The sequence below is a fragment of the Vanellus vanellus genome (assembly GCF_965231255.1).
Source record: "Vanellus vanellus genome assembly, chromosome: 9".
In the NCBI taxonomy this organism is placed as follows: domain Eukaryota; kingdom Metazoa; phylum Chordata; class Aves; order Charadriiformes; family Charadriidae; genus Vanellus; species Vanellus vanellus.
The window spans coordinates 11,864,136-11,882,961 of record NC_138914.1 but is presented as its reverse complement, the minus strand read 5'-3'; the positions used below and the strand labels follow the sequence as shown (position 1 = coordinate 11,882,961).

Here is an 18,826-nt window from a genome sequence, read left to right as displayed (position 1 = left end):
TGCATGTTCAGCTGCTCCCACTTACCAGGGCTTACATTCAGCGGTAGCACAAGTCGGGTGTCCCAACAGCTGGTGGCAGCGAGGCCCCTGCGGTCCCCACGCAGGGGGGGGAGCAAGCGGCAGCCTGCAGCCCCAGCCATGAGCCAGGAAACACCGCAGCCTGGGGCCAGGCTCCCGGGGTGGGGGCGAGGGGGTTCAAGTCACTTTACCCTGTTTAGAGAATATGAATTTACACGTAAAAGTAGGGGTTGGGCCCCATTCTGGCCACCAGGTCCCCCAGCTGTGGAGACAGGATCACGGAGCTGTACAAAATGGGAGCGGGGAGGGGGGGAATGGGGCCTGGAGCAGCCGGCGCAGGGCATCACTGGGCACGCATTCAGGTGGGATTTGGCAGGTCAGGAGTCCTGGGGATGTAGAAATCTGTTAAAAACTCTGAGACTGTTTTTCCCTCGAAACAAAACCGCAGTTGGACGCTGTTCTCAAATGAAGCGGGTTTGGGACATCCTCCCCTGGCGGCAGCCTGCGGGTGGTGGGGGGTGCGGAGCTGGCGGGGCGCGTGGGATGGCGATGCTGGCGTGGACATGGAGGCGGCCGTGGATGCGGCGGGTGGCTGGCACGTCCCCGGCGCGGGCAGTGGGGCCCGGGGTGTGGCGTGGGACGCTGCGTGGCCGCTGGCAGCAGACGAAGGGCAGGACAGGTAGGGAGCACCCAGGCTGCCAGCCGTGGGAAGAGGGTCCTGCTGCAGGCGCTCAGCCTTATATCCTCTGTGGGAAGAGCACAGAGGGTCGGGGCCGGTGTTGGGCAGGCCTCACTGCGCCATCGCATCAACAGCATATACCATGCACATGCCGGTTCCCATCCCTGCTGCCTCCCTTCCCCATTGCCCCGCACAGCCAGGGTCCCCCCATTCCATCCCATAAGGTGCCACCCAGCACAGTCACACCCAGACACGCTTGCACAGTCAGGGCTGAGGGACAGGACAGCGACACTCCACACTTACCGCAGTGCCGACAAAATCTGTGGAAATAGAAAAGAATGTGTCAGGCTGGGCAGAGGCCCAGCAGCCCACCCCGATCCTGCCTGGCCTGCCACACTTTGCAGGTGACAGTTAAGCCCACGGGACCCTTGCCCGGCCACAGGCTGCTGGGCTTTTCCCACCTGGGATCCCCCCCAGGGCCACGGTGCGGGGCTCTGGGACCCCCAATAGCATGGTACTCACCTTTGCTCTCTGTCTTGAGCTCCTCGTGCAGCAGGTCATTTTGCCGGTTGCCGAGGACGAAGGCCAGGAAGGAAAGGATGAGGGCGTTGAGGATGCCGATGATGGCCAGGATGTAAGCCCAGCGCACAGAGCAGTCGCCCAGGGAGTACTTCCCTGTCTTCTCCCCGCACATGTCCCGTATGGTCTCTGCATCCCAGCCATCGGGAAAGATCATGCAGCCCAGCACCAGGCAGAGCGCTGCGGGGGGGGAGAGGAGGGAGAAGCGTCAGAGGGGACTCAAGGGTGGCAGTGCCGGGTGCTGAGCCCCCCCAGTCAGTGCATGAGTGCAGCCTGTGTCTACCTTGGCCCTACAACAGCCAGGCAGCACGGCGGGTGACAGCCACCGCTGCCCCAGCAGCCTCAGGGGACTGCGTTTGCAAGTAGCTGCCCCAAACCTGGCCCATGCACAAATGGGGACATCAGGGGCTTGGTTTCTTTGAGCATCAACCACAGGATCGGTGGTTTCCCATGGGCTTTCCTCATCACCGCAGGCTCCCTATGCGTGGGCAGGAGCTACCGGCGCGCTACAGGCAGGGATGCTGTCTGCCAAGAGGGTCGTCGTCCCCAGGATCACCCACATCCAACCACCTCGCTGCTGTGCGAGCACTGCTCCCAGCAGGCTCGCTTACTCAGCGTGCCTCTGTCCCGCACACTCTGTGCTGAGCAGGGGGACATCAGGGAGCACCAGGATGAACTGGAAGGGAAATGCCAAGACAAAGCCTGTGACTGTCAAGGTAAGGAGGCAATGCTTTTTCTAACTACAGCCAGTACAAAAGCTCCTCACCCTATAGCAGCTGAGAAGCCTAAAAATAATGATGTTGTAGAGAAGCTGGGGTGTGCTTTGAGTATTTTTGTCCTGGGTTAGGAAAGAACTGAGAGGCTTATGCCCACATGAGTGACAAAGTGCCTCCCCGCCCCTTATTGCTGGAGGGACAGCAAACACCCTGCCAGGCATGAGTGCTGCGGTGGTGGTCTCGGGGTGCTGAGGTGCACTTTTAACTGCTCTCGGTAGGGAAGGGAAGTCCCAAGAGGCTGGTTCAGGGCATCACGCCGGGACTTGGCACAGCCCTTATGTCCTGATGAGCTGCGCCGACTGCTCTCCCTGGGAAAGGGCAGGGATCCCAAGGTGAGTCACCCTCGGCAGCCCGCACAGCACACCATACCACCTGCTGCTGCTGCCTGGTCTCTGCCTCCTCCATCCACATTACACATTTGCTTGGTAAAAGCATCTTTGCCAACAGCGGCGAGCTCTGCGAGCTGATTTATGACCATACACAGCCTGGTACCACAAGGCTGCAGAGAGCGGTGCATGTGTGAGGTGCTGGCAAGCTGGCATCTCCAGCACATCATCACCAGGGCTGCCCAGCCAAGCACGGCTGTGTCTGGGGGAACTCCCTGTCCACTGGGACCAGACCAACCCAAACCCATCCCTTCCGGAAGGAAACCTAGAATCAACACTGATGCAGTGTGCTGCACAATAAATGGTGAGCAGCAACCTGGCCTGCCTGTTACCCTGGGCACCTTCAAGCTAGATGCCATTTAATTCAGCCAAGTGCCTGAATTAAAGGTGAGGAGGAGCAACAGACCTATGCCAGGGACTCTCCCTGGGAAAGCAGAGATGCTGAGAGGGTTTTAGGACCCCACTGAGTTCCTGGTGCAGTGCAGCTGTAGGAAAAGCGAAGGCACTCTGTGGCCATCCCCAGCGAGGGGGTGGTTTTGCCCCTGCAGCACGGGTCAGGCTGACACGACCCAGCCTGGAAACAGGCATAGCAGTAACGGCTCTGCCGAAATCGGTGAGGAGGAGGAGGAAAGAACACTGTGAAGCCAGAGGAAAGCACAGCGAGCGGGAAGGAGAGCTCCCTAGCTGCCCAGGTGGGCAGCAGCCCTCAGCAACAGCCCCTCTCGGCCCAGAAGAGACAGCGCTGCAGAAGGCAAATTTAAGTTAAAAAAAAAATAATAATCAGGTGCCAATTTTACCTCCACCAGGAGGCTTGGGAGGGCTCCTGGCTTTTCTGCACGGCCCTCAGTCAGTCCTTTGCAGGAGCAGAAGAGCAGCCCTTGGGTCTTTCCCTGGACTCTGCAAGAATCGGCATTTCCTCTGCATTTCAAGCATTTGTCTGGGCTCCGGGTGGATCCGGCTGCCCGGGTGAAGCAGGAAATCACCAAGAGCTCATCACTCTGCAAACACCACAGCTGCATGGGCAAGGGTCCCCCAGAACATCAGCAGGTCCCAAACATGGCAGGACGGGGCAATGCCGCAGGAGGCAGTGGATTAATGTGGAGGACACACAAGACAGGGTTTAAGGCGAAAGCAGAGAGTGGCTCAAAGAGGTATGGGAAACACACACGCAGCACGTGAACCGCTGGTGTGGCGGGTTGTCTCAACACAGCCACGGCGGACAGATAGCGATGGCCACTGTCAGGACCACTGGGGCTGGCTCTAACCTGCGTCTGCTTGCCTGGTCGCTCCTGTCCCTGTGTGCCCACTCCGCACTGGCACTGGGGAGCTCAAGGAGCTCTGTCTGAGATCTCACAGTCCCTGTTTGCCAGAGAGGATTACACTATGAATTTACTACCAGGGCAAAGAAGCACTCCCAAGTCACTGCATGTACCCTCTGCTCTGCCCGAGGGCGACCGGCCTCTTCCCACGAGCAGGCAGGTCCTCCCCCAGCAAAGAGCAGCGCAGCATTCTCCTCTTTCCATCTGCCCTACATGTTCCCAGCAGCAAGCCAAGTCCTCTGCTCTGTCACATGCAATTCCCTTTTCTGTGTGTCCCCAGGCCGCCCGATGTCCTGGAAACACCTCCCGTGGCTGCAGCAAGGAGCGACACCGAAGTGCAGAGCAAGAACAAGGAGGGGATCCCCACATGGCCAACAGGCCTTGGCGCTGCCCTTTTCAACAAGCCCCTCGCCACAGGTCTGAGGGGTGCGAGGACGGGGCTCTGCCTGCCCGTCCCTCTGCCCACAGCACCGTTCTGCCAGCGCCTGCCTCCGAACACCCCGAGGTGCCTTGCAGCCCTGCAGGAAAACGTTTTTTGTTTAAAACAGCCTATTTCTACGCTTTGCAACCGCATGAAAAAACATCAAGTGATTACTCCTACAAGAGACACTATTAAAAAAGGAAAAAAATAACCCAACTCCCATCCATTTTGGTTTTAATTCCTGTTCTTCTGAGGGTGTGGTGCCAGTCTCCGGTGGCACTGAGGACAGCTAGCCGCTTCATCACACCCCACAGTTGCCATACCTCCCCCAGGCCCTGAGCTCCAACTCCCTGTACCAGAGTTTTCCCAGTTGGACTGACAGATTTGAGACTGGGCATTTCGGTGATCACCGGGGCAGGGTGTACACGGAGGGAGGATGACCCGGCTGTGGTTTGCAGGGCTGCCTGCGGGATCCTGCTGGGGCTCTGGCCCCGGGGGAACCAGCATTTCTCCACTCGGTTTCACAGCAGGTTCATGGCTTCCTGCTCCTTGGTGCTCCCTTGGTACAGTCCCCTAGAAACGCAATGGGCATCTCAAGGGCTTTTGATACCCCAGCAAAAGAAATTAATTGAAGGGAATTCAATGTTATGGCTCAGGCTGCAACACTGGAATGAGATTTTAGCAGAGGGTCCTCCTGGCAGGATAACATCCCCAAGTAGAAGGTGCTAATTTGGACCATCTGAGTTACCTGTGTGTTTGCTGAGCAGCCAGCGCCACCCCAGTCCCGTGCAGTTGTGCCTGCAGGATTCAAATCTGATTTTTTAACCACATTTGGTGTCTAGTTTAGTCTGCAGGTTTGGGTGAAGACTGACTTTTACTGTTCTCGCCTGCCATGTGTGGAAGGCGCTAAGGACATGCCCTAGAGCTGAGGCACACAGCCTTCCCCCGACCAGGGGCACTGCCACAGGACACATGAGGGACTGAAAACTGGAAAATGTGGGAGTAACTGGGGGGAAAACCAGCAACTGTTGGGTCCCAAAGGGGCGTGGAGACAGCGAGGTGTTTGGCCCCATGGGCAGTGGCTCGCCCTCCCTCGGGTTGAGCAAGCTGGCCATCCCCTGCCCTTGTCCACATTTCTCTCACCTTCACCGCAGCCGTGCCTCTCTACTGGGGGTATTTTGGTGACCCCTCCCAGCCCTCATATATACCTTGTGCCGAAGGGGAGGAAGCTTTCAGTGCTGTATCCTCCACTGTGCCCACAGCTGCTCACTGCAATGTGCAGCAGGGAGTACCTGCTGGAGATCCCCAGCATGGTGGCCCTGGGCACTGCACACCAGCCCCGAATCTCCAGGGAACAGGGATAGTGCTGTGACTTTGGGGTCTGGAGTGGCTGCTTCTCACTAGGAAACCTCCTGAGAGCTGAGCACCAAAAAGAGAGGGAACAAACACAGCCCCCCCCCTCCTAAAAATAGACGTCCTTCAAAAACAAATGAAAATTAAAGGCAGCATGCTCAGGACGGCTTGCACCGGCCATTTACACAGACAGGAGCTCCCTTACGGCATTTTGCTCCACAGGCTGTTTCTGAGCCAAAAAATCAGCGGGATTCAGAATAGAGTTACAAGTTTGTATGAATCAGAACTGACAGTTACTTTATCTGGAACAACAGTTATGGGATGTAAGCTCCAGGATGTAAGCGGCTCCGAAATGCCCAGCTCAGCCCCTCCTTGTGCATCGGCAGGCACATTAACAACTACGGCCGGAGGGTTACGCTGCCTTCCAAAGCTCGGGGCTGGCTGCCGCGGAGCACAAGGTGTGGGACAGACTTGAGGTCAGTGCTGCATCGCTGCTCCTGTCCCTGCTGCACGACAGGAGGGGCAAGGGAAGGAGAGGGCAAATCTTCAAGAATGCTTTTTGGGGGCCAGAAGCTGGTAATTCAGCAAATGCAAGGTTTTTTGCAGTGATGTCTTCTTTTTGCTGCAACTTGCAAGGTTGGCAGGTGGAAAATCATATCACCTGGAAGAATATTGACACTATTTCTCCCTTGGGCAGAGAAAGTAGCTGGCCCAGTTACGCTGCCTAGTTAGTTTGGAGCAGTGCTACCTCTCTCCCATTTTTTCATTAAGATTTTCAATGAATGACTTTTATATCCATGAAAACAATCTTTTTGAAAGCTCAAACTCTCTCCAAGAGGAGCTGGACTCTCCAGCAAGTCCCAGTCCGGAAGATGAGCCCATCCTGACGTGGCTCAGCAGAGCCACCGCATCACCACTGGCACCAGGGAGAGTTTCAGGGCTATGGTGTTTGCTCAGGCCAGACCCTGCTCTCCCTTAAGGCTGCAGCCACACCACCACACCGCACAGCTCAGCTGCGCTCAGCCCAGCCCAGCAGTTGACAACAGCCTGCCTAACCGCTGCTCTCCTAGGACATGCCGAAACGATGCCATGCAGCTGCACCACGTGAGGGGTCTCCACTCAGATGGTGGCATACACAGCTCAGGTGCAGAAGATGAAGCCACTGACCGAGGCTCTGACTCTGCTCCCAATTCATGCACTGGTGGGTGGGAAGAGCCCATCTGAGAGATGGGTGTACCTCCGAAGGGGGTGTCCCAAAGGAGCAAAGGGCTGAGATGGATATGTATTATCACATTCTCCATCAAGCAAGCTGCCTGGACACGGCATAATTAACTCCAAAGTGCCACTGATGAAGACGGATCCCAACCCTGTGGCCATTGACATGGCCTCGGGTGGAAAGGCACCCCATGTTGTGTGCTCATGCCTGGCCTAAGGGAGCTGGAAGGTCTCACCACACTGACGGCTGGACATGAACTGCAAGGAGTGGGACTAGTAGGGAAACACCTTCAAACGTCACCAGTCACTTTCTCTGTGCAAGAGGGACTGTGTGCTCAGCTGGCTGCCTCTTTTTTGACCCTCAGTAGACTGTAAGTACAAAACCAAGGGTCTGCCTGAAGCCTCCCTAAAAACAGAGCCCCAGACCCGCTCAGAGTGACTGTCCTCACAGGAGGCACGTGGGTGTGGTGCCACGCACAAGCAGACAGGGTCTCTTGCTCCAGCATTAGTGCCTGACACCAGGACAACTTTGTTCAAAGCTCGGAGTTAACTCACAGGTTGACCACATCTTACGTTACAGCAGAGAATTAGGGAATCGGAGGACATGCTCAGGCTCCTGGGCAGCCTCCTCAGTGTGTGGTGGTGTATTCCTGTGCTCTGGTTTCCAGCAGATGATGACTACATGGTTGCTGGAACAGAAGGCATCCCAGCCCAGCTGCTTTCATCTCGCTCCTGTACTTGCCCTACATGGAGGGCAGATGAGAGGGATCATCCACACAGCCCATTTCTCTTCAAGTAAGCATCATCCCATGGGACTTTCTGAAGGAGCTTCTCTGCTAATTTTGAGGACTGGGGTGGCACCAGGGTGCTGTCAGTTATACAGTTGCTGACATGCTCATGTTAAAGGCCCATTTCTGGTTTTATAACAGAAGGATTTAGCAAAATCTCCAGTTTTGCGTTACTGGGATTTTGAACAGGGCAGATGGCTACGTTTCTATTTGTGATAAAGCAGAGTCTCTCCTCTTAATTAGATCTAGTTTCCTCCTAGGGGGGCAGTGGCTTTTAAGCTGGGGCTTTCTGTGAAGCTCTAATTAAACCCTTCCTTGATTGTCGTCCACTAATTAGACATTGATGGTTGAAACTTTTTTATTTTTTCTGAAAGAGATACTGAATTCCTGATCCTCCACCTCTCCACCCCCCCCCCCCTTCCTGTTCTTGAGTTTTCTCTTCTCTGAAGAACCCTGTATTCTGCACCGGCCATGACGTAGAGACAGGGTGGACCCACCTCTGCCCCATTTCTTTGCCTTTCACCTTGTTTACCTGGTGACCATGAAACTTTAGGCCTCACTGTTGTTTCTGCCAGTGGTGCAAGTCCTCCTTCTGCTAAAACCTCACTCAGGCAGGAGGAACGCCTTTCCCTTCTCTGCTCCTCCAAGCCCTCTGCTCTGGCACAACCCCCTGACCTCCCAGGTGGGTGACTCTGAACCTTGCCACCACACTCTGCCAGAGCCTGCATTGGGGCCCATCCCTGCCCTACACATGGGATTTTGGCCCATGATGTCTTCTTCATAGGTCACAGCAGCTCCTTCTCCATGAGCAAAGCAACGCATCCACCTGCGGCTGCCTCTGACATGCCCAGGGAAGTTCAGTCCTGCTCAGCCTCCCCAGGTGTGGCTCCCTCTTGCCTGGACACACCACACCACCGGCTCTGTGTCCTGGTCCTCACTGATGGTGACACCAGCCTCTCCTGCAGGACAGAAGCTCTCTTGTTCTGCCCCACCTCAGGGCAGGGTAAACAGCCAGTCTGCGAATGCCGCCTCAGAATTTCCCTGACACAGAAAGGCCGTGTAGCCGCACTGCTTCGGGAGAGCTCCGAGCCAAGCCTGAGCTGGCTGGGGCCAGGAGAGCCGGCCCATGACTCCAGCAAGAGGCACTCAAGGTTCTCACAAGCGCAGTTGTGAGCAGTTTTGAGCAACACAAGTGTAGACACAAAGTGTGAGAAGGGACAAGTCCCAGGGCAGGGCAAGGGGTATCCGGAGGTGACAGCCGCAGGGTGCTGCCCCGGCCACCCCAGCCCTTAGCCAGGGCAGGACAGGAGGCACCAGGGCTGCCTGTGGTGCACTGCCCTCCGCCACACAGCTCCCTGTGTGGCAGCAGCACCAGCCAGGCGCTCCACGCCACTTGATTAAGCTGCTGACAATCGGCAGGATTTAGGCTCTGAGCTTGCCTTAAACCGGTAAATCTTTGGGAGAGGGAAAATTAAAGATGAAGGAATTTCCTGATAAGCCAAGGCAGCACCAGGTCTGGCTGTGGTCCTGATCTGGGTGAGAAGAGGTCAGGCTTTCCAGCCCAAACCAGCTGTAAGGGAGAGAGTCGGGCCAGCTGCAAGCCCCTAGCATGGGTGGGAGAGGCCTTTTCCCAGGGAGGGCAGACTGGGGTGCCTTCATTAGGAATATGGGGGGCTCTGGGTCCTTCTGATGGAAGCTCTGGGCCCATTCATACTTTCTATGCAGTGGGGAGTAGCACAAAGTCTTTCCACACATGGTAAGACTGGAGAGAGAAGGAAGTGAAGGGTCTTACTACCAGGGAAGCTCAGCATCTCTTCTCAGGGCCTTTCTCCCAAAAGGGCAGACCCTCTGTCAGGACAGCTTGAAGGTCTGCACACAAGAGGATACTTGGGAGCCTTATCAACAAACGCATCTGGTCCCCTTCTGGGGAAAAGTCTGGGTTATTGCATGGTGTCCTTTTGAGGAGTGAGTCTATGAAGGTGTTGGGGTACACCTATGGTCAGATTTCTTTTGTGGAGGGAGCAAAGGAAGCTCTATAAACAGGGCTACTTTGGGGGGTAATGAATGACTGGGCTTCAGTTCTGAGGAGACATCAAGGTAAATGTCCCTCTGTGGGAAGCGCTGTCCTCGGGATGTCTTTATGCAGAAAGCTGGGGAAGCTCTGTCCTCACAGCCCTTTCATGATGCTGGAGAAAGGGAGGGAGCCTGGGCACAACATCTTTTTAAGGGGGAACTGGAGGGTCTGTGCACAGGTCCTTTTCCAGGGCTGTGGGGGGTCCATGCATGGGTTCCTGCCACTGACGGGGTTCCCTCCGGGGCTGGGGGTTCTCCTACAGTGGGCATCCCCTGCGGGATGGGCTTGCTCAGGGATGTCCTTGGGGCTGGGTAGACAGGGAGACTGGGCCCCTCCACCCCCACTGGCTTGGAGGGAACTAATCCCTGATGTGGGGTGCCCTGGTGTGCTGGGTTCCTAGGGAGCTGGTCCCAGATGTCCCAGGGCATCCTTGGGGCTGGTCCCTGACTCTGTGGGACAGTTGTTGTTGTAGGGTGTCCCAAAGCTGGCCCCTGACTGGGGTGTACTGGGGTGCCCTGAGGCTGGTCCCTGGCCCAGGGTGTCCCAGGGCACTCCAAGGCCAGCCTCTGGCCCAGGATGCTCCAGGCTGTCCAGGAGCCCCAGGGCTGGTGCCTGTTCTGGGGTCTCCTGAGGTGGGTCCCTGATCCAGCTTTCCCACTGTGTCCCAGGGAGCCCTGTGGTTCCCTGGGGTCGGACCTTGCCTGGGCAGCCCCGTGTGCCAGCGCCCAAAGCTGGTGCCTGTTTCTGGTGCTCTGTCAGTGCTAGTGCCTGGCCTGGATGTCCCAGGAAGCTCTGGGTGTTCCAGGAAGCCCTGGGGCATCCTGGGGCCGGTTCCTGGCTGGCATGTCCCATGGCCCCGCAGTGCTTGTACCCAGCCCAGCTTCCTTGAGGAACCCTCTGGCGTTCCCTGCAGCCAACCTCTGCCCGGGGAGCCTTGGGTGTCTGTGCCCAGAGCTGGCACCTGTTTCTGGTGCTCTGTCAGTTTTAGTGTTGGGCCTGGGTGTTCCAGGAAGGCTTGGGGCGTCCTGAGGCTGGTTCCTGTCTGGGATATCCTATGGATCCGCAGTACTTGTACCCAGCCCAGCTTTCTTAGGCAACCCTGGTGTTCCCTGTGGCCAGGGACCCTGCTACCAGTGCCTGGGGAGCCCCTGGGGCCAGTGCTCATTGCTCGTACTCTATCAATGCTAGTGCCTGGCCAGGGTGTCCTGGGAATCCCTGGGGCTGGTTCCTGGAACTATGGTCCCCCACTGCTTCTACCTAACCCAGCTTCCTTGAGCAACCCTGCTGTCCCCTGTGACCAGGGGCCCTGCTACTAGCGCCTGAGGTTCCTGCGCCCGCGTTTGCCGCTGCCGTCCCGGCCAACCCCGCAGTTCCCCCTACACCCATCCCCCGCCCCGGAGGAGGCCCGTCGGGGGCCGATATGGCCGCGTAGAGGGGGGGGCCGGTGCCGGTTGGGTACCTGCCAGCAGCTGCATCCAGGCGCAGATCTTGTAGACGGTGGCGGTGTTGCAGAAGAAGAAGAGGGCGAAGCAGGTGATGCAGCCCAGCGTCAGCACCATGGAGAGCAGCACGAAGAAGGCCGCCGCCTGGAAGGCGCCCGAGGGGATGGTGCTGAAGTCGGTGAAGGAGCCGCGGCACGACAGCTCCCGGCCCGCCAGCCCGCTGCCCACGCAGTAGTGGAACAGCCCGAAGTAACCGGGCTTGGGCGTGTTGACGCTGTCGCCCACCCAGTAGGGCTGGATGAAGACCACCACGTTGATGATGGCGAAGCAGATGGTGAAGATGGCCCAGAGCACGCCGATGGCGCGCGAGTTCCGCACGTAGTTGTCATGGTAGAGCTTAGAGGCTTCCTGCGAGGGCAGCATCCTGCCGGCCGCCGGGCTGCCGGAGGGGGCGGGCGGGGAGAGGAGAGGGGGGAGGGAGGGAGGGGAGGGGGGGGGAAGGCCGCGACGGCGGGGAGCCCGCCCGGGCTGGGGTGGGGTGGGGGTGAGGGTAGGGGGGGGAACGGGACACCGCGGCCTAGGCGCGCCCGCGGGCTGCCGGCCCCTGCGCCACCCGCGCCGCCATCTTGGCTGCCGCCTCTGCGCCCCGCGCGCGCGCCCCCGGCCCCGCGCGAGCGCGGGCGCGCGCCTACCCCCCCCCCTCCCCCCTCTTTCCCCTTCCCCTTCCCTTCCCCTTCCCCTCCCCTACTGCCGAGCCGAGGGGATCGGGCCACTTCGGCCGCCTTCGGCTCCGCCCCGCCGAGGGCTCGGCCGGGCTCGGAACGAGGCTCGGCTCGGTTCGGAACGCGCTCGGCAGAGTTCGGCTCGGTTCGGGCCTCCTCGGCTGGGTTCGGCGCGGGTCGTTGAGGTGGGGCTGAGGCGGTGGCGGGCCCGCCGCCGTACCCCGCCCCCCTGGGGCAGCTCCCGCAGCAGCTGCAGGGGGCAGCGCCTGGGCACGGCCCCCCCTTGATGCCAAGCAGGTACAGGGCGTGTTTGGCCCACACGGGCCTGCAGGGAGGGCGTTCGTCCTCCCGGCCCCTCCGCGACCCCGGGGGAGACCTGCGGGTTGGCGGAGGAGCCCTCCCCGGGCGGGCAGCGCCCTCCCGACCTGCTTGGTGGGGCCGGAACAAGTAGGTTACCTCCAACGTGGGCTGCACAGGCGCTGGGAGCCGCAGGGCCCGATCCAGCACCTGCCGTGTGCCCCGACGGTGTGTATACGTGTGTGCCAGGTCAGGTGTCATGTGCTATCAGCCTGAGGCACGTGTATGCTGGCAGATGCCCTGCAAAATCCTCCTCCCCCTTGCTCTGGGAGCCTCATGCTGGCCCCAAAACACCGGCAGAGGCCAGACCGTCTTGGGCCAGCTTTCTTCTCAAGGCTGCTGAGATGCACCATGTTAGCTGCAGCTATTGCTGAACTCAGCTCTCATGGAATGCTCCAGAGGCCTCATTCACTTCCAAGTCTCGTCAAGGTTTGCAGCTGATTTGCAAATCAGACATATGCCGATGAAAAAAAGTGCTCTGTACTCTGCACGAGCAAAGGAGCTGTCTGCCCTGTGCCTCTGGCAGTGTAGCGGTGGTGCCCATTAACCCCAATACAAACACTACAAGCTGGCTCTGTGCCTGCGCGATGCTGCCGGCACCATCCCACTCCCATCCCAGGCACAGGAACCGCTGCTGTTCCCCAGCGCACTCGGCTGCACTGTGAGGCCCCTGTGACCCCTTATTTCGCAGCCGCCACTGCGACTGACTTTGTGTGTGCGGTCACACCCCGAGAGGGGCTTCTTGAATAACACCCCTTTCGGGGCTCTTTACGAAGAGCAAGCGCCGCGGTCAGATCCGCTCAGCGGTGCCCGCCAGCCTTCGCCCCATCTACTTTGCGGGCCTGAACGTGGTGTTAGCAAAGCCTCAGCCTCCCCCGGCTCCGGTGCTGAGGAGCACAGCCCGCCCCCGAGGGCCGCCCCACGCCTGCGGTGCCTTGGCCGTGCCCCAGCCCTTGCGCCGGGCTGCACTCGGCCCGGGGGCCATTCGCTGCCCGGTGCGGGAGGGCAGTACCAGGGGCCAGAGCAGAGCGGGACGCAGCGAGAGGAAGAGCGTCGCATTCCGATGACGCCAACGGGCGGACGGAAGAGGCGTGGCGCGTGCACGGCGGTGATTGGCCGGGTGGGCGGAAGCGGTAGCCGCGGACGGAAGCGGCGGGCGGGGCGGGGCCATGGGCTGGCGGCGGTGAGCGGCGCGGGCATGGCGGCGGCCCGCGGCTGCCCCCCGGCGGGCTCCGGGGACCGCGCCCTGGCCGAGTTGCTGCTGGAGTTCTCCCGGGCACAGTACCGCGCGAAGGACGGCGGCGGCGCCGCCGCTAAGGTGAGAGAACCGAGACCGGGGCTGGGGGGCCGGGGGGCCGGGGGCCGGTGGCCGGTGGCGGTGCGGCGGACGCTGACCGGTGGCTGTGCGCAGGTGGAGCGGATCGAGCGGCGGTGCCTGGAGCTCTTCGGTCGCGACTACCGGTACAGCGTGATCGCCAACACGCACGGCGAGGTCTGCGCCCACTACCCGCGGCACATCGTCCTCCTGGAGCGCGACGCTGGAGCCGGCCGCGACCCGTAAGGCTCCCGGTCCCGCCTCGCAGGACTGACAGCCGGGGGAGGCGGCTTCCCGTTTTGTCCCGGGGAGCTTCCGCGCCTGCCGGCTGCCTCTCTGGGGCTCCCGCCGGCTGGGGGAAGCCCCGCCATGCTGCGCTGCGGCTAATTATAGCCGGCGGTGTCAGCCGCTGCGTACGCCGCTCCCGGGGCAGCCCTCGCTGCTTGCCAGGGCTGCGCCACGCTGCTGAGCTCCCGCGGGACTCCTCTCGGTCTCTTGGGCTTCCTCCGTGAAAGCTGCTAAGCTCAGCCTGTAGCTTGGGGGATGCAAAGGAAATGGGGTGCTCCGGGGCAGCGCCGGCTCCGCTGTGTGCTGTCCTCGAGTAGATCCTAACAATCGCTGTGCTGCGGCTCGCCCAGAGACTCAAAGAGCTCATGGTTGGGGGTAGGACTTACAGCGCTCACCCTGTCTTCATGAAGTGCTGGTGGTCATGCTGGAAGGCCTCTGATAGGGGAGTTTTGGTCTGGAAAGCATTCTGGGGGGAGAACGGGGCTGGACAGATGAGGCAACCTTGACAGGAATAATCTGCCCCCACCATGGTACATGGGTCAGTGGGTGCTGAGGTTTAGTGAGTTAACGGGAAATGCTTGCTTGCAGTTTAGTGCAAGTGTAAGCCAACGCGTTGCTGGACTTTGACCACAAGCTCAGAATCACGTTGGTCTCGCTGATGGCCAAGCGTTAGCTGCTCCCTGTGGCTCTAATGACAGTCTCTCATTTTTTATTTTTTCTTCCAACAAAACATAATGTAACTTTGCAGTCTTAACTGGGTCCGTGACAGGAGTAACACATTCGAAAGGACAATGGTCACCAAGTTCCCCTTGCGTGTCCAGCTGTTTTGCCTGAGGAAGGCAAACCGTCAGCTGCTGCGCTGGCACACAGGCCAGGTGCTGTAGGAGGGGGTCTTTGGAAGACAGCCACAACTGACTGTCAGGTGGGACAATTCTGCTTAGTGGTTAGATCAGATTAGAAAAGATTAAACCCCTTGCTGCAAAAAAAGGGAAACTGAAGTCCAAAGCTGTAAATGTATCTAGGAGTGTCTTTAGGGAAGAGAAACTGAATGCTTCTGCTTTTCCTGTTCTTGTAAGAGCAAAGGATGCTTAACTTTTCTGATGAGTATTCAAAACAAGTGTACTTATACTCGGTGCCCCCTTTTCTTCTGAGACTTTTGCAAACCAGCAGTGGCAATTGACATTTTAAATATCCATTCTTTCCAAGTCTTGATTTGCTCTCCCAGGGAGTCACGGAAACAGGCTACCCTTCATCATGCCTCTCCTGATTTCTGGGTGATAATCTCTGTAAAAGCTGCTAAATAATTTTAGACAAATCCGGTTTTTAGTTGCATCATTGTACTCTATGCAATAATTACGAAATAGAGACTGTTGCACTTCTTGTGTTACAGAACACAAGAACCTCTTCCAGTGAATGGGATGCTCCCTCTAGGACCAAATGTCTTTGGCTGCTTTTCACCTTTCTTATGTTCTTAATCAGCTGGTAAGATCTCCTTGAAGTGTGCAGGATGCTTTACACCTCTGAGAATACCAAGGTTTTTTGGAAGCAGTTCTCGCTTATGTGAACTCTGTGCTGCCCCATCGTTTCTGCTGGTACAGCTGCTTCTGAAGCCATGGGGGGAAACAGCAAAAAGTGGATATTTTTAACCCAGATCGGTTTCTTGATCCTGTTCATTCTGTGGCTGGTCAGCTGGGGAAGAAGATGTTGCTTCATCATGCTTTGCAAACAGTACTCTGAAGCGCAGGCAGGTGCAGGATGAATTTGATGTGTATTTTCGGCTGACAATCAAGGTGCTGCATGCGAGGAGCCACAGAAAGTAGCAGGGCATGTCTGACAGCCGGGAACACCTTCCCCGTGCTTGGAGAACTCTGGTGGTCCCCCAGAAGGAGCAGGCAGATGCTGCAGGGAATGGAAACGGAGGGATGCACTCAGTTCTTTACTCACCATCTTAGAGTTACTGTGACTGCACTTAATGAAAATGCCTCATCTCAGGCACCAGCCACGTCTTTGGTTTCACCTGATGATCCAGTTATTTGTCTGCACTCCAAACAAATATGATCACAGTTGCACATAATCTAACAATGTAAGAGGAACACTTTAGTTCCAATGCTGTTCTGGCTCCCTAAAGAGAAGCATCTCTGCTTCAGGCCTGTATAAAATATATAGATGCCAGAACAGTTGCTTATGCTTACATGAAATGTTTCCCTTGCATTTAAAAAGTTGAATTCAGGTTTGGGGTGTGATTTGATGGAGAGGGCCGAGGGGATTAACACAGAGGCAAGGTTGCCCAGTAGTATCTTCTGGAAAACAAACTTCTGAAAAAACAGAACACACCTGAAAGTCCAAAAAAATAAGAAAGTTAAGATATATATCATTACTTCCATCTCATTCTCTACCTTGTCCCAGGCAGCCTTAATGATGTTCTTTCACACTGCTGTTGAAGAGTGCTCTGTTTTCCAAACCCTTTTCAGTAGATTTTACTCCTACCTATGCAGCATTTAGTTACTTCTCCCTGTTAAGAGTGTTGCACCTGTTCCTCAGAGCAGCCTTTCCCCTCACTACGGTAATCTCAGTACAATGTACCGTGTTTATTTCTAGCTCGTGTTTATCTCTAGCTTTACTGATGACGATTCTTGAGACAAGATCTGAGAGCCCTGTTTGTAGCCATGACGAATAGCAGAGCGGGTCTGTCTGGTGCATGTGCAGGCTTTCCAGGGAACAGGCATGGGAGCTTGGGAGAGGGGTTCATTCTTTCATATCCCCAATGGGGTGCTGGGCTTCCCACTCACCCCGTGTCCCAGGTTCCTGCCAAGCTGCTTGGGCTCATTGTGCAGTGCTGTGATATTTCTCCAGGGAAGTGCAGTTAGTGTGCTGAGAGGTGAAACCCGTCGGCTTGTCTCAGCTCCTGGGGAGGTGCTTCTCTTGTAATTTCTGATCTTCCAGGCATTTGATTTTTGCTGAATCCCATCGTCTGGACTTAGAAGCAGCACCATGGAGCTATTCTGGTAACACCGTATTAAAGTTCCTGTTTCCCTCTGTATTTGTTTTTACAAAGGAAACATAAAGACAGCTGGAGCAGAGTGTAAGATGTGTCTCTTAATTGCGTGCGTTCATTTAAAAACAACCCCACAACCAAATCTGTATGTCAGAATCTCTCAAAGCTTCAAATAGTTTGGTATTGGGAGTTATACACAAAGGTCTCTCTTCTCAAACTGCTCATAGGCCGTTCCTGCAGTGTGCGTTATTCGCACGCTCTGAGGAGGGAAGCATGCTGTAGAGCTCTTGGCTGTTTGCAGTGACAGCAATGAGCGGAGTTTGGGTTACGCTGATCAGGTGCCTGCACGCAATCTCCCGTACTACCGTGCAAAGTATATTGTGTTAGCATTTTCCTGTCTTTGCACTTAGCACCTTCGTGTCCACAACATTTAAAGAAGGTCAGCTTGGGTTCTTGCTCTTTAAATTCTGGTATATGCCAAAGCTCTTTGGAGCTGAACAGCCAAAATAGTTATGAATGTGTTATGAAACATTTATGAAAAATACTAAGCCTCGACTACTAATTCTGGGAGTTGAGTCCTTTTTAAAAAAAGAGTAGGATTAGAAGGTCTTGCTTGTTGTCTCCCTGGTTCCACCGGCACCACCTTGTATAATCTTTTCCACAAAAAGATCAATTTCCGTGTTATTAATAGATTATGTTTTTTAATCCTTCACAGAATGGCAGCTGCAGGTAGGTTGCTCTACACTCACTTATTCTGGTTTAGCAACTTTCTTTTAATTTCTAGCATAAAGGTATTAATTTGTTCTTAAGCCAGCATTGTCCTTTGCCTTTGATTTCTTCTTCTCTTCCATTGCTTAGTTCTCTCCTTCACCCTAATGCATATATTTTTGTGTCCTCACTTCATCTTCATCTGCTCTGCCAATCAATCCGTAGTGGTTTTTCTTGCAGCATAGACTCCTCTGGCCATCCTAATTATCTTGCTGTGCCTTTTCAGGTCACTAGAATCAGATGCCTTATCTCAGCTGAGATCTTGTGCTCTGCCCAGTAATGCTGGTACTTCTCCCTCCCACTGGAGAGTTTCCCGTGATCTTATTTGTCCCTTTTTTCAAACTTACCATATTGATAACATACGGGCATCCAGAGATCAACCAATTCATCTAGGCTCTTCTGTTGAACTCTGCTACTGGAAAGGGCTGACTGGAAGTTCTTGTTAATCATCTCTAAGTGGATCACCATGGAACTTTATATTTCCAGACTTCATCTGATTTCTGTTATGTCAGTCTGGATGCTTCTGCAATTCCTTGTGGAAACTCTAGTCCTCCCTGCATTGACTGTACCTCCTGAAGGTTTGTGTAGTTCAGAAGTCAGTTTGGATTCCTATCAAATGTAGACTGGTACTTGGACAAATTACAGCAATCTTAACTCATTTCCAAAATGTCTCCAACTGGGAACACATTTCTGTTTTAATTTTAACCAGAAAAACTAAACAAAATCTAGTTATGCAGATGCAGCTGACATTAGTCTAACAGCCCCGGTCAACCCACTAGCTGATTTACAGACAATTGTCTCATTAACCTGGCAACACACATGTTCGTGCTCAAGTGGCTGGAACTAGGGTTCGTTGAGTGTTCAAGCTTTGATTCTCTATTTTATCTATTTTTGCTTGCAAAAATATCACTCTGATAGTGAATTCAGTCTGATGGTAGTACTGAACTTTTTGATGGAAAGGTGGTGGTGAGGAACGCAGAATATACATTTTTGTAAACACTGGCTTACTCTCGTAGTCCTCCGTTAGTAATCCATGTTACTTTGTAGCAGACCATTCTGCCGCTACTCATATCCAGCTCCTGCAGATGCTCTCTGTCATGTACCATGCAGCTGGTCTTTCAAAATAAAGAAAAGGAGACAGAAAAGCATCCATACATGTTGTATAGCAGCAGAAGCAATTCTTAAAATAAGTGTCCTCTAGTTTACTAACTTGGGAGCTGGCTTCTAGGCAAAAGGGATGGGGATTACAGCCCAGGGTGTCTGTAGCAGCTTCGCTGAAAGACATGTGAGAAGATGATCTGTGTACTGAACTGAATCTCTGTCCACTAGGT

The 18,826-nt window shown here is 55.8% G+C and overlaps 1 protein-coding gene and 1 long non-coding RNA gene across 2 annotated transcripts; one reads left to right on the top strand and one right to left on the bottom strand.

The window, feature by feature from the left end:
• Positions 1 to 229: 229 nt before the first annotated feature.
• LHFPL4 (LHFPL tetraspan subfamily member 4) lies at positions 230 to 11,473 on the bottom strand (the record flags this gene model as incomplete). Its single annotated transcript, XM_082487913.1, has 4 exons — positions 230 to 280; positions 1,001 to 1,017; positions 1,220 to 1,456; positions 11,068 to 11,473. The coding sequence occupies 4 exons, from the start codon at positions 11,471 to 11,473 to the stop codon at positions 230 to 232; spliced, it is 711 nt and encodes a 236-aa protein (XP_082344039.1).
• On the top strand, positions 1,973 to 4,070 carry LOC309675463. Its single transcript, XR_014269501.1, has 3 exons — positions 1,973 to 1,992; positions 2,271 to 2,384; positions 4,038 to 4,070. It is a non-coding gene; the product is annotated as an uncharacterized lncRNA (long non-coding RNA).
• Positions 11,474 to 18,826: the final 7,353 nt, after the last annotated feature.